At 44.5% G+C, this 15,938-nt stretch overlaps 1 protein-coding gene across 1 annotated transcript; it reads right to left on the reverse strand.

Moving 5' to 3' along the window:
* Positions 1 to 10,002: 10,002 nt before the first annotated feature.
* LOC133926455 (WAT1-related protein At1g44800-like) lies at positions 10,003 to 12,361 on the reverse strand. Its single transcript, XM_062372402.1, has 6 exons — positions 12,039 to 12,361; positions 11,519 to 11,581; positions 11,066 to 11,423; positions 10,776 to 10,937; positions 10,508 to 10,659; positions 10,003 to 10,365 (listed from the first exon to the last, which is right to left on the reverse strand). The coding sequence occupies exons 1-6, from the start codon at positions 12,227 to 12,229 to the stop codon at positions 10,161 to 10,163; spliced, it is 1,131 nt and encodes a 376-aa protein (XP_062228386.1). The 5' UTR covers positions 12,230 to 12,361; the 3' UTR covers positions 10,003 to 10,160.
* Positions 12,362 to 15,938: the final 3,577 nt, after the last annotated feature.

Here is a 15,938-nt window from a genome sequence, read left to right on the forward strand (position 1 = left end):
GGTGTGTCGCTAGGAGATCATTACGAAGCATGGTCTATCAATTAGGTCCTGATACTCCAATGAATACCAGCCAGGTGTCTAATTGATATGCTAAGCTTTACCCATATCAGCCTCGTATTTGTTACGGTATTTTTTGAGTTGTCGCTCCATGAACCGATCCTTATATGTGACACTTGTTTCACTTATTTACACTTGGTCAAAGACTATCCAATAGGGAAAATAACCAACCACACCTAACACCACTGCTTTGAACTTATCCACAAGCCTACCACATAAACCACTATTATCAAACCAACTCCTTGCCTAAGTCCTAGGGTTCCGTGTTACTAAAATAAGTTCATTATCATCATTGCATATGTCCACTAAACATGTATATGACACTTCCCCAACATCCCAAAAGCATGGCTAAGCAATTCTACCCAAGTGACACATATCAACTACCACTTAAGCTTCAAGGAATGTAAAGGAAGAACTAGGTAAACCCTAACACAGGTGACTACCCATCAAGTTAACAGATATTGCATGCAATTTTGTAAAACAAAATATTTGAAACATAGGTTCAAGATGATCAAGGACACTTACCTTTTATCCAATGTTGCTTAGTACTGTCGAAATATTGGTCTTGAAATCCCTCGAACGGATCTGAAGCGTTATCGACTAATTGCTAATTCTACTGACAAACAAAAGCAACATCAAATAAACTCCAAATTGCAAAAACAATAGGAATAGAATGAAAGACTAGGATCTTTGATTAGACTGGACAAGAAGATCAAAATTGATTGGACTTCTCTCGAAGAAAGTTTAAGGCATTGGAACTAAAGCTTCACATAAAATGATAAGAATCGATTGATTGAATCATTAACATGTGTGACCTTTAAATTAATACATTATTTTAAAATAAACTCATGTTTGTAACATAATGACATGTAGATTTGATCAGGACCTATATGTCATTGTGGCAATCATAAATTTACTAATTAAATCAATATCTTCATGTTGTAGGTATCTACATGTTAATGATGAATAACTACTATAAAGATGTGAGAATTGATACATAAAACTGGCATGGTGGATAGATCATGTTTTTAGAAAAAAATTGAGCAGAAGAATCACTCAAATCGGAACTAAAACAAAAAAAAGTGAGACTTTACAGTTCCAGTGACTTTTTCCAAAATAACTAGGGCCAAAATCTAATTTATTAAAGTCCAGGAAGTTTTTTGAAAAAAGATATGACCTAAAATTAATATTTAAAAAGTCTAATGGGCTTTCTGTAAAAAAATTAGGACTTAGATATAATTATTTAAATTAACCAAAGGCCTATTTGTAAATCTAGGGCTGACTGGGCCTAGTTGGCTTGCGTGGTGCACACGTGGCTAACATGTGGGTTGACAAGTCAGCAAAGTTGCTAACATGGACAACGATGTGGTGGACTAACATGGCACATGTACTGACTGGATTCAAGTATGACACGTGGCAAAGGGTGATTGGCCAGCGAAGGGGTAAGTTGATGATCTAATCTGGGCTTTTGATTTTGGATCGATCAGTCAGGAAGAAGTGGTGGCTGAAGAGAGCGAGTCCACAGCGGAGGGAGCTTGAGCTTGACAGCGAACTCGCCAGAGTTAGGCGAAATCCTCGTCGCCGGCCTCGAATTTCAATGGTGAGCAGCGGAGGAGCTTCGAGAGTGCGAGGGGAACTCGTTTGGAAGCTTACCTCGGGTGACACAGCACGGGAAGGTGGTCGGCGACGATGGCGGCGGCGGCGGCGTACGGGAGCACATCGGGGAGGTCGCTCCGATGGCTAGGAGACGAGGGCGAGGGCACGGGAGTGCTCAACAGATGACAGTGAAGCTCGAGGGTGGGGCAGCGATGGCAAAACATGATAGATTTGATGCGGCATTGAGCTTAACCGAGGGGTGGCAATGTCGGCGGGGCGACTAGGGTTTTGACGTCTCAGCGAGATAGGGCACGGGTGCAATGGGTTGCTGCAAAAAGAGATGAGGGTGCGTCGGTGCTATTTATATGAATTGGTTCTAGGAGTCCAGGGCATACATGCCAAGAAGGAGGGTGGTGGCACGTCGAGTCCAAGCTGGACTCGGCTGGAGTCTTCATTGTAAGGATCGGTGACGTCCTAAGAGGGGGGGGTGAATTAGGACACTTAGAACTAAACCGGCTCAAAAAATAACACAAGATAAATCTATATCAATTTCTATCTAAATGTGCTCTAGGTTTATCTAGCGTGTCTACTCTACCGATTAAGGAAACTTGCAACCTATCTAGTAAGGTAAATTGCAAGAATGTAAATGCGGAAGTGTAAAGAGGGTAGAGAGAACAAACTCGGCACAAGGATTTTTATACCGTGGTTTCGATGGCATGAATGCCACCCCTAATTCACGTTGGAGCTCCACAAAGGATATGCTCCCGGTCGGCACCCGGTCACGGCCTTTGAGCCACCAAGTCACAAAGACAAGTCCTCTACCCGGATGAGCCACCAAACCACCAAGGCAAGGTCTCACCACTAGCCTCTCTTCCGGTTCCTCGCCACCGTGATCATTTCGGAGCTTGAGCCACAAAGGCAAGGCTCTCCGCGTCCCCGCACAAATACCTTGCCGCCTCTCCACACCAAGTCGGAGGGTCAACAAGCTTACCGGTGAGTCACCAAGACTCCAAGGTACCGGCGTACCACTTGGTACAAGTTAGGATCACTCCTTGATCCACTCTCTATGCAGCTATCAACTAGCTACACTCTCTCTAGGCCTACAAGCACTAATCACTCTCTAATGGTGTGCTTAATCGCCTTGGATTTGATCACTTAAGCACTTTGGTGGCTTGGATGTCTTATCAAGTGTACATGAACTTCTCTGGACTCCAGCACCTTCAAATGACTGAGTGGAGGAGTATTTATAGCCTCAAACCCGCCAACTAGCCGTTGCCCCAACGGCTCAGAAAATTGTGAGTACCGGATAATCCTGTGATGATAGTAGTACAAGCACCGGATTATCCTGTGAGTACATCAGAGAAACTAGCCGTTGGAACCCACTCAAACTCAACTGTGAGCACCGGATTATCCTGTGATGAGTTAGTTAACACCGGACAAAAGCACCGGATTATCCTATGCCCATAAGTTCATTTTGGAGCTCTCTGCAAAAATTAGTCCGGTGAGTTTATTTTGTGAGCACCGGATTATCCTGTGATGAGTTAGTTAACACCGGACAAAAGCACCGGATTATCCTATGCCCATAGGTTCATTTTGGAGCTCTCTGCAAAAATTAGTCCGGTGAGTTCATTTTGTGAGCACCGGATTATCCTGTGAGGCACCGGACTTATGTTGATTTGAGCACCGGATATTCCTCTGAAGCACCGGAGTTATGTTGATTTTGAGCACCGGATTATCCTGTGAGGCAAATTTCAGCACAACTGTATTTTGGGCATAACTTTTCGCTCCGAACTCCGATTTTGATGATCTTGGGCTCTATTGAAAGCTTGTGAATAGATCTACAAGATTATACAAAAATCCATCCCATTTGATCACATCAAAATTCATTGTGAGCACCGGATAATCCGGTGAGGCAAATTTCAGCACAACTGCGTTTTGTATTTTGGGCATAACTTTTCGCTCCGAACTCCGATTTTGATGATCTTGGGCTCTATTGAAAGCTTGTGAAGAACTCTACAAAATTATACAGAAATCCAACCCATTTGATCACATCAAAATTCATGGAACAAGTCCAATTCATTCCTTTCTTTGTTCCGGCTTCGGTGACTTCTCTTTTGTTGCATCCATGAGACTTACTAAAGCATATATTTGACAAACATGTTAGTCTTATTGACTATGTTGTTATTAATCACCAAAATCACATACATGCCCTTATGTAATTTAGGCAATCAATCTAAGGGCATGTTTCCTACATTCATCAAGGACGACGAGGGTGTGGGCCCATGTGGCAGCAACACGGAACGAAGGCAGAAGGCGCTCGAGCTCCATCAAGCGAAGACACAAGAGGGCATGCGGCGTGGGCGGCTGGCTCGTGTGGCCCAGGCAGAGAGGAGGCGGGGTGTAGGCAAGCTGGGCTGGGGTTGCCGGGCCCAGGCGGGAAAGGGGTGGAGGGGAGAGAGAGAGGGCCGGCTGGTGAGCTGGGCTTGGGAAGTAGACCGGATCGAGCCAAGAAAGAAAAGAGGGACTGGGCTGGGCTAAGAGAAATGGTTTAGGATTTTGTTTTAGGAATTTCAGAAAAAGGAAGAAGCAAATACAATTCAAATAAAATACCAAATAAAGCCTAAAATTCTAGAAAAATATAACAAGCTTTTTTTGAAATCATTTAGAAAATAAAATAATTTGAACTTATGAAAATATTTTGGGATTTTGGAAATAAATTTTAACTCAAATGAATTCAAATAAATCCCAAATAAGCTTAAATAAAATCCAAGAAAACCCAATTAAGATCCAAAGGCCAAATTAAACCTAAATGCCTATTATCATCATGAATGCATTCAAACAAATAATAACCTAATTCAAATTTGAATTTGAATTTAGAAAATAGGGATCTTTCCTATTCTAATTATTCAACCTATAATCTAATCTTGGAAAATTTTAGAAATTTATGAAAATTGAAAATCAGGGTGTGACCGTGCTTAAACGATGCAAGCGTTCTATTGCATCATGGCTCCTCTCCCGACCTACTCCTAGCACCACCCATATCTCGTCTTATCCTCACATTTCATACAACCCACATCATTATCATGTGTTTGTAAATAATAAGTAATCCTAAGCTCACGAACAATGGTTGAACCATTGCTCGACTTCTACCGATGACCTAAGCATTGCCAAGCCTATCGAACAAACTTGTAAGTTAGACATCAATAATGTTATCAAGGTTTCAAGGATATGAATAATCAATAATAACTTAAGGTAGAGGTAGTACGATTCATCAACATAGATTCTACCCATCTAACCCGATAATGGACTCACTACTCATTCAAACATACATAAAGCGTAATTTATCAAGTTATACAATACAAAATCCAAAGTAGTAAGTTGAGTATGCTTAGATGTTTACCTTGCTACTCTGATGGTTGCCTGATACTTCTGGTGCAGTACTCACAGAACTCAGGTAGCTCGGCGGCACCTTTACTCGCTTAGACCGTCGGCGTAACACTCTCTAAACGAATCTAAGAATGCATTGCAAAAATAATCAAACAACAAAAAAGTGTGCATATGATACATGCTTGATAATTTATAGAGTGTCGTGTTTCGAAAACATTTGTAAAAGACCACCAAATTATTAGGGTTCTGAAGTTTGAAACCCCGGACAAGGTAACCTAAGTACATACAGCCTTGAAGGGCTAGCGGTCAGACCGACGTGAAGGTGGTGATCTGACTGTCGGTCTATAGAAGGTTTTGGCGCCTGGAGGTCAGACAAGCCCTAGTGGTGGCCTGACCACGAGACCTTGTCGGCACCACTTTGCGAGGCCTTCAGCAAAGGGTACCAAAATACTCTATGGAACTAGTAGAGTGCTTCTAAAGTGATTTGAACAACACTCACTAAGCTAAACTCAATATACCCCATGGGTAAGCCCTAGACTAAGGTTAAGCTTAGGTCTAAATAGAATGGGGATCGATTAGAGCTCGGGAACAATGAGAAAATGGTAGAAGATGACTCATTACAGCGTAGAGAAGCCTTCTATTGGAGGGGATTACTCCGGGGAAGCTCCAATTTAGAGATCAAGCTACAGATGGTGTAGGGCTTGAGATGGACGAACTCACGTGGAAACTTCACCGACGACAAGGGTGAAAGGGATGAGCTTGAGGAAGCCTTCGGCGAGCTCGAGGAAGTCTCCTCCGTCGATCTTTGGACATCGTGGACGTAGAGGTGGTCTCTCACTCTCTTTTGGTGTGAATGAAGGAGTGAGAGTGAGAGTGTGAGAGAGAGTGAGTGAAAGAGAGTTGGCGATTTCCTTAAGTGGAGTCACTGCGTTGTGGTGGTCAGACCGCGAGATGGGTCGGTCAGACCGCGGGAAGCCTTGGCAAGCCCACATGGTTGCCCCCTGGAGGTCAGACCACGGGGAATCCTGGTCAAATCGCGAGAGCGATCTTGTGCTAAAAACTTGATTCTATTCCCCTTTTTTATTCTTCTTCATCTCCAAAGCATTTAGGGTTTTCTTAAAGGGCTCTAAACTATCTTCAAGTACTTTTGAAATATATTTAAATTCAAATTGTCAAACGAATATACATAAACATAATGTTATGATGATTATAAATGCTTAATCACATGATTAGCGTTTTGGGACGTGACATGTTTTTAGAGCAACAGTTAGACCTTAGTTTTTAGAGCAACATAGAGTAATGTTAGATGTTTATTTTATTGTGTTTTGTTGTTGTAGATGTAGCACATATAGTTATTATAAACCGAAACAATGGTATAATTTTTTGTCGATCATGGGCAACTATGTTAGATAAGTGGTATTTCAATATTTTTTTATGGAGAATGAGACATTGTTTATGGTCCGTGAGTGGTAGATTAGTTGGGGTTTGACTCGGTGAAGAAAAGGTATAGCTAGATCAATGAAAAAAAAACTTTTGTAGCATTATATGACTGGTTAATATGGGGTTTAAGAATATATCCTGAGCAACAAGAGCTGACTACTAGCATTATAGTGGACCGTGGAAGTGAAGGTGTTTACGAGAATGTCCTCTAGATAAGCGATACCTCGGTTTGAAGGAGGTACCTAGAGCGGGCAACTGAGAGAGGTTGGCCACTTATGTTGCTTGTGTAGTGGAGGTACAGGGAGGGAGTTTTGAAGGTTGTAGGTAATGTGGAGGAAAATATGGAAATGGTGGTACACAAGGTGGAAGAATCAGAAGTTGGGCAATCCTCGGTCGATCTGATGGAACCAACAGGTGAGCCAGACGAGGGGGGACTCACCACTAGTTTAACATCTCTTCAGAGGTAGTACATTGTTGTAAAGTCCAGGAGGAAGGAGTATGATGTGAATTGTGTAGATGAGGGTTGCTCGTGGCGAATGCATGCCTTCAAGGAAAAGTGGGTTGACTACTGAAAAGTCTTAATATTGGTGAACCACACTTGTCAGATGGACTAAATGGAGAAGCACCATATGAACCTATCATCAAGTTTTGTTGCTAACATCATGTATGCCTAAATTGTGAGCAGCCTAAACTTTGAACCCAGATTCATAATCAGGGCAATTGAGGAGGAGTACCAGTACACCATTAGCTATGATAAGGTTCGGGACGTACGAAACATTGTGTGATAATCTTCCATTGTTGCTTCACATCATTGCTTAGAGGAACTCTAGAACTTACACTGACACTGCGCACTACCCGTTGGTGAAAGAACATTGTAAGTTGGCTTGCTAGAGAGTTTGTATCTAGGAAGAGTGCCTTCTGGTTCTTAGTAATTGGTCCAAGGCTTGTGTTGACTGCATGAATTGCAACTTATCGGGCAAAAGAGCCTACTTCTAGGAGTGTCTTCTGCTTTCTAGACAGTGGTCTAAGGCTTGTGTTCACTACATCAAGTGTTGTTGTTGACTTGTCAAACAGAAGTAAAGTCAGTGGCCAACAAATGTGAAGAAGCAAACAAAAGTAAGTAGGTAGTTGGCTTACACATATGATGTTTGATCAATAGTCACTTCTATGGCTTTGGTCTTCTTCTTCTTTTTACTCTTGGGCTTTTCCGGTGCAATTGTAGGGGCTTTTGGATCATAGACTAGTCTATTATAAGTTTTCTACAGATGGACAAATCATCTTCATATCTTGCACTTGTCCCTCCATTTTCCTAACCCTCCTTCTACTCCAATTATCCTCCTAGTCCTTGTCCTAGCTAACCACTTAAGTATAGGTGTCAGCAGTTTAAATCTCATGTCCACCTTCTTTTATTGGCTCTTGTCTATCAAAAGTACCATAAAACTTGCATAGGTTGCCTTGAACATCTTCACTGAGTAGTACATGTGGATAAAATCCTTCAAGTATATTTCCCTAAGTGAACCAATGAAGCAAATTGCATGTCTACAAGGAAACATCGTTATCTATCATTCCTTGTAGCAACATTCCTTAGTTGTGAGATCAATTGTATGCCTCCAAGTGGACAAATCTCTATTCACCCCACCAACTTCCCCAGTAAAAGGTAGACTTGTGTATATTATAGTGCAGGTTCCTACTTTTGGCATGAAGTAACTTCATGGCATGTGGTGAAATCTTATCTTTTAGCTTCAGAGCAAGCCTAGCTCTTGTCCAGATCGTTTCCACGATCATCTTCTTTATATTGTCCATCGGCTCCACTACAGGTATTGATTTATCATATATAATCCACCTGTTGAAGGTCTCAGCAATGTTGATTGTGACATACTCACACTTGCAGAAAGTAGATAACATAAACCTTGCTCATAAGTGCTTGTGGTTCTTTTCAATCCATTGTATGGCTCTGAATAGTCAATCCCATCATCTGATACCAGATCACTATACTTCTCCTTCTCATCATGCACTTCCACATGCTCAATCTCATCAAGCTCACCCTAAGCGATCAACATGTGGTTCTTTGGCATGAGTTGGTTCTTTGGATTTGGGATTATCCTTGGGCTTAACATCAATTTTTGGGTTATCTGAAGGATCTGGCTGATCAACCTAACTATGTTGTGTGGGTAAAACTTGTGGTGGAATCAATGTCAGCTCTGAGCTTGCAATCTGCTCATTGCTGCCTTACTCCACATTGTTGGTCTAATCCACTCCAGAGATAGCAATGGTAGAGGCCTAGATACTTGAATCTTCACTCACACTAATAGTCAATGGGAGCCTCCTAAATTCCCAGTACTAGTAGAATAAGGTAAAGCATTGTTGGATGCTATCTCAGAATACCTAGCGGCTCTTTTGTTCCCCAATGTAACAGCTAGCTCATGATTGCTAACATGCTTGATGTCAACATCAATATCCTTTAACAGATGCAAGCAATATCCTTGTCTAAAACCCAATTAATATTAAGATCCTTTAACAGATCTATAAAGCAAACAATATCCTTGTCTAAAATCCAATTAATATCTCTAGTCACATGATAATCTTGCATACCATCATTCATCCATTCAACATAAGCTGGAACCCTAAGCTGAACTCTACAAGCAAAGTTTGAATCCATCCTAAAATAAAGAAGCAAAATCAACAAAGGAAAGAAGTAAAAAGGAGATCTCAATCTAGCCGCATATGCCTATGAGACATCCGAATCGAAAGAAAAGGGAGCTAATTTGAGGCTTACCCTTGGGGCACCCATTTGAGGCTTAGTGGTTTCAAAGGTGACTCCACTCTCCATAAGCGGCGGGGAGACAACCTTGTGCAACCTCACTAGGACATCCTCAGGCTGCAAGTTGTGTCAGTGGTGGGGAGAAGCGGCGAAGCTCCTGGTTGAGGTGGTGGGATTGGGACATGCCGGGACGAAAGTGGTAGATTTGGATGTTAGGGTTTCGAGTCGGGCATGACATCATTCAAGTTGACTTGGTCTGGTCGGGGTTCAACTTGGTCCGATTCAGGTCTGGCTTGAACGCGGCTAAGGAGCACACAATGTTATTTCCAAATTACTCTCTCTCCTCTTAAGCGAAAAATATTATTTTAATAGGCTCAATATGTTCTAATAAATAATCATTATTTTGAAGTGTCCAGCCGCAAACATAAAAGAATTATATCTTACATCAAAAGCCACACCTAAAAAGTGTTCAAGAGTAAAATATGCCATTGCATTTTGTCCTATCCAAGAACTAGCTAAACGCACGGACGAAGGACGCCGAAAATAATGTTCGATCAGTGTCACGCGGCACTAATAGAGACATGAATTATGCATGCCGGTCGAAAAGATGGTGACATATATTCGTTGCAGATTCGAAGGACAGCGCCTTTGGATATCCGATCGGATTCCAGATGGAACGGGGCGTGCGAATCAAGTGCAGGCTCCAACAAATTTTCGCGCAAAACAAGCTTAACTGTGGCACAACAAACGCAAAGCAGAGGTGGATCAAGTCAATTAAAAGTGGTCAGCGCATTGATCGATATCAGTCCCGTCTCTACGAGAGCAGAGCAATCGAAGCAGCACATTTCTTCTGCGGAAAATACAGGCGTTACAGTCACAGACAGTGCACTAGTGTGTAGTGTAATGGAACTTCGGCTGGTCAGTGTGCACACTTCACAGTCGGTGCCTCGACGTCGGCGACATGGGCGCCGAGCACGTGCTTGCCGTTGCCATTGACATCGGCCACCACCGACGTCAAGGGCAGCTCGGCGACGGCAGCGGCGCCGGCCTTGTCGAGGTGGTCCTTGCTCTTGCCCCAGATGAGGGAGTAGAGCCCCACCACTATGATCGCGGCGCCGATAACACTGGAAGCACAGGAGCGAGAAAGGAATTAGTCAGCAAGTGCTCAACTAGTCACTCAGTGAACGAACCTCGGTTGATTAATTACTGTTTAATTAACCATTTTATTAGATGATGGCGTGGTTTCTTATTGCTTTATTGACTTGCCTTCCTAAGGTGATCTCCTCTTTGAGTATAGTGGAGCCCATGGCTACGGTGATCATCATGCAGAGGGGCTGGAAGGACGTCACGAACACCGGGCCGCGCGCCCGCGTCACGATCCCCTGCACGTAGTAGGCCACGCCGGAGCACACGATCCCCTGGAACGGCGGATTAACAAGTTAATTTAGCTCGTGGAATCGTTATTAGTGAAAGCAAGCGCTAGATGTTAATGGTGAAATATCAGTTGAGCAGCTAGTTTGGTCGGCTTAATTACGGAGTAGACGGCGGTGAAGAGGCGGGTGTCGAAGCCGATGGCCCAGGCGCCCATGTCGCTGCGCTCCGCGACGAGCGCCACGGCGCCGCTCATCACCGAGCCCAGCACGCAGATCAGCGTCGTCAGGGACAGCTCCGCGGGGTAGCTCTGCAGCGTGTTTGACTGCACGCAACGCGAGCACCACGATGCTGTTAGTGTTAGCGCGCGAGACGTTGCTTAGCAGCTTAGGTACTCTCGATGGCGCGGCGTCGGAGCGCGTGCCGGACGTGACGGCAGCGCGGTGCCCGTACCTGGAGGATGAAGAAGCCGGACCAGGAGACGCAGCTGGCGACGACAATGATGGTGCCGTTGAGCCAGGATGCGCCGCTCTGGCTCGCCGCCGCGGCGGTGCCGTGGTGGTGGCCCCTGGACCACGGGAACTGCACGACCGGGCCGTGGTAGAGGATCATCAGCACGGCGCCGGCGACGGTGCAGGCCGTGCCAACGATCTTGGCCTGGCTGTGGAGGCTCCGGAGCCTCAACTTCTCCATCCTAAGAAGAACGGCCATGAGGAAGGTGACGGCGGGGAGGATGTTGACGAGGGCAGAGGCGAAGCCCGCGGAGGTCAGCTTCGCGCCCATGTAGTACAAGTTCTGGTCAAGCACAGGCCTGCAATGGATCAGTGCAGATTTTAATCAGTAGCACTAACTAACCAGTAGCGATTATTTTTCCCTGTGTGTTAGAATTGCATGCGTGGCACATACTCAAGCAGGGCAAGCCCCATGATCTTGAGGAAGATTGCCACCGTCATCTTGGGCCTCACTCCCCTGCAATGAGGTTAAAACACATGGTTAACAACATTATGGGGAAAACCCAACAGTTAACAGTGTCATCATCATTCATGCGATTGATTTCAACAATTCGTGTAACCGAGATTATCGTCTCTTTTTATCGAAATGTTGCATGCAAATCATGCGAGCACTCTGAGCTGCTGTTCCATCAATCAACAGAGTCTTAACTAAGTGCGCTTACACGCACGTAGAACCATTGGTTGTCGGGTGGCATGTTCAGGTCCGTCAGATTCCAGCGAGAAAAGAAAGATGAAATGAATATCCTTCGGCTTCAAAAGAAGCCGGGGATTAATTAGATCTCCACGAATTTTGCTCCTCAAACTGAGATCAACTCGAATCAATCGAGATTTTTTTTTCGGAATCTTTAGCAGCGAGACCGTGCGCGCGCGCGCGTGCATGCATGCGGAACTCATCGATCGGCGGGGACAAGCACCTCTCGAAGAGGAGCGCGAAGGGGGCCATGACGACGGTGGCGACGAGATTGCGGTAGACGACGAGGACGTAGTGGCTCATGCCGCGCTTGAGGGAGGCGACGGCGACGATGTACATCCCGGCGAACCCCACCTGCAGCATCACCATCGCCAGGTACGGCTTCACGTCGTTCAGGACCTTGCCCACGCCCATGGCTCCAGTCAAGCCAAGGTCGCCGTTAACTAGCACGCAAACGCGTACGGCCCACTACAACGTGAGGCGGCAGTAGCCTATAGCTAGCTCGCTAGCTCACAGCTCTCTGCTCCGCGGCGAGGATGCGAGCTCGCTGGTCGCTGATTTATAGCGTGGGGAGGCGCGCCCATGCGGAGCACTAGAGCATGCAGCGAGCGCGCGAGCTGGCGCTGCACATGTCAGGTCAGCCTCGCATGCATGCATGGCCCGCACGACGCCACATGCAGGCATGCTCTGACCGGTCCTGCAGTTGCACCATACCACTACACTCTTCTATGACCCTTTCCCTCAGCAGATCAATAGTGCTCCAGTTATTCCGTTCGTGGTACGTGCTACAATGGCATTTGTATGTCTGGACTCTGGAGAGAGTGGAGAGAGTGATCAGGGAACTATTTATTTGGTTTAGATTATAGTCTAGACTTTAAATCTAAGCCTAATCAGTAATTATAGCTATGGGATCTGTTTTTTATTCTACTTTGTTTTTGTCTTATTGTTTTTTTGGGTGTTTTATACTTTGGCTGTGTGTATTGTTGATATACAGATATAGAAGAAAAACTCTTGTATGTCACTTAATATAATAATAAGATTGAAGGGAAACCTCGTGTGTTGTATCATGTTGATATAATGATAAGAGTTAATATAACTTCTTATATATCCAAATATAAATAATGATCCTTTCCCTCAGCGGATCGAGTGCTCTCACGACTTGTGTATGGCGCCGTTTTGATTCACGTATGTTATGTACGTACACCGTAATTGACTGCTATGGTATATATACGCTACGATCCGTTTCGTGCATCTCGAGCTCGATCGACGGAGACAGGCAGACAGCTGCAAGAAGGTGTTGCTATCAATGGATCCGAGTCACTCGTGCACCCACAGACCATAAACCATATAGTAGGTCGCAGTACCAGATTCCATGCGTTTTAATCGAGGAACACGGTGCATATCTGCATACATAATCGACCATCCACTACCTCCGATTCCGGGGAAATTAGCAGAGCAGAGGTTGCTGTCCCTGTCGGTGTTGCCTACTGGTTCCTGTGCCGACAAAAATGGAAGTGCAAGGGTAGTGTCAATCTATCCATCTATGTACTAGAGAACAACGAATGTTTAGCACTGAGTGTATGTCACACTGCCTCAGCTTAGAAAGGAAATTAAGATGCGCGTCTGCCATGGGAACGTGTACGATTCTAGGAAGCCTTCTGAAATCGACAAACGACTTGTTCGGGGTTAAGGATCATAAACCTAAGTTGTAAGCGCCAGTTCCTTAAAGTGTACCTTAATTAAGTGAACATCGTTTTTACTGAATCCTCCTATTCGATTTTTAACGCATTAGAACTTCCACAGGAGTATCAGACTTTGTCTCATGTCCACTCCAACCAGGGGCGAAGCTAGAGCAAAACGGAGGGGGGTGCAAGATTTTAGCACAACTACATCGTGAGGGGCTTGGAGTTAGGGCCTGGGGTCTCGCCGAGCAGCTGGGCCGAAGGGGGTGCATCAATTTGGGCCAAGGGGGGTGCGTATATGGTAAAAAATTGATGGTAATAACTAATTTTTGGATTTGGTCTGGGTGCATCCGCACCCTGTACAGCCTACTGGGCTTCGCCCCTGACTCCAACTTTGTTCAATTTTGGCAAGTTCTAATACTTGATCATGTTGTGCGACTATTTTTAGAGTGACGTTTGAATTTGTTTATATGTTATCACTTTGAATTTACTTTCAGGACAATGCTCTTGTACTTGGAGAAAGACATGAGGGATTGGGAGGATAACTTGACCTGCCTTCAAGACATGAAACTTGGATCTTATTAGCACCTTGGTTTTCTACTTAACGGTACTTCCTGAAGTTACCTTAAGTAAAGGGGTTCTATCCCCTACGGATCCACTATATTTTTAGAGTGACGTTTGAATTTGTTTATATGTTATCACTTTGAATTTACTTTCAGGACGATGCTCTTGTACTTGGAGAAAGACATCAGGGGTTGGGAGGATAACTTGACCTGCCTTCAAGACGTGAAACTTGGATCTTATTAGAACCTTAGTTTTCTACTTAACGGTACTTCCTGAAGTTACCTTAAGTAAAGGGGTTCTATCCCTACGGATCCACTACATTTTTTTGCTATGTTACTCTGTTGTGCTCATGCTTTGGTGAATTCGCTTATCAAGGTATGGACCGTAGACTGACGTTCTACCTCGATCGTGGAATGTTAGGTCGCAAGACATTGCTATTAGCCAAAAGCAGCTTTCGTAAAAACCAAGACTAAAGCAAACATGCCCTAACACATACGGCTAATACGGTGGTGGGACACTCTCCTAATGGGTGTGAGAACCGCTTCACAGTTCATTCTTTTTTGTGCGCTGTCATCTCTTCCTTCCCATAGAAAAAGAGAGAGATTGCTCAGCTCTTCTTCCCCAAAGAATCAAAGATGGAGAGCAATAGCTAGGTTTCTTGTGGCATAACACAGCCTGAAATATTCCACTGTGCATGAATCTTCGACGTAAGTTGATTACAAGGATGAAGAAAGTAATGACCGGAGCAGGAGATGGAGGGAAGGATGGGGAACTGGATATTCTGGTTCATTCTAGTTTTATTTTAAAAAAGGATTTATGATTCATTTTAATTATTATGAGAGAAAAACTGTAAGGTCATCTCCAGCAGCTACTTCAAATTTTTCATCCTCAAAAATACTATTACAGCATCCCCTATCACTATTACAGTATCTCTTATTTTTTTCATCTCCAGCAGCTACTTTATTTTCTACTTCTCTTTTTCTCTCTCCGGGCCCGCTGTCAGCCTCTGTAAACAGTAGTGCTACAGTACTGCTGCAGTAGAAAAGCGTTCTTTTCTTCCCTGCCCACTGTCAGCCTCTGTGAAACAGTGTCGCTACAGTCTGCTACAGTGTCGCTAAAGGTTACGGGTCATACAGTAGCTCCGCAGGTTTAAGGTTTCATTTCCTCTCTCCGCAGTACTGTAGCAGCCGAATTTGCAAAAATGACTGGAGATGGCCTAAATGCTCCTACTTTCAAGAAGGTGTTTCTTCCCAGATAAAGAAACAGAGAGCACACTTTTTTGCTCTCTGCCAACTGTAAATGCTCTCATTCACAAAATGACACAACCTTTGCAGTCCTGCAATATGCACACTCAAATGCACCACAGAGGAGTCCATCTGCCCAAAGCCATTGCAAGCATATCTCTCCCTCCATCAGTCAATCTTTTCTTTTTCTTCCTAGCTTTAAGTACGCATCTGGCCAAATAGACGGGCAGTTTGCTCGGGCAAGGAGTGGTGCCTTTCACAATGCAAGGAAACCATTCACCTAACAATCATGGCGGCAGAGCAATCAACTAAGGCATCGGCTAGTGCTTCCTGATGAGGCTACGCATGGTGCGCTCTTGCAAGGATTTGCATATCTGAAGTATGAATTCTCTTCTCCTCTCTTGCACCCCCAGAGGCACGGGAATCAGAAACCTCTGCGTGTTCCATTCTATACTGTTGACCTCGAGAAAGCTCTGGTCTCGATTGGTGAATGCAAAGGCGACTTCGACTTGCGCATAGATTGATGAGGTGTAGGCAACCACGAAAGGTTGTGAGAAATGACATAAATGTTCGAAGCTACCCGACGAAGTTTATGTCTCGCAGCTTCGGTTCTCTGACGTTGCCGTCAGTGAT

The sequence above is a fragment of the Phragmites australis genome, chromosome 8 (genome assembly GCF_958298935.1).
Source record: "Phragmites australis chromosome 8, lpPhrAust1.1, whole genome shotgun sequence".
NCBI lineage: Eukaryota > Viridiplantae > Streptophyta > Magnoliopsida > Poales > Poaceae > Phragmites > Phragmites australis.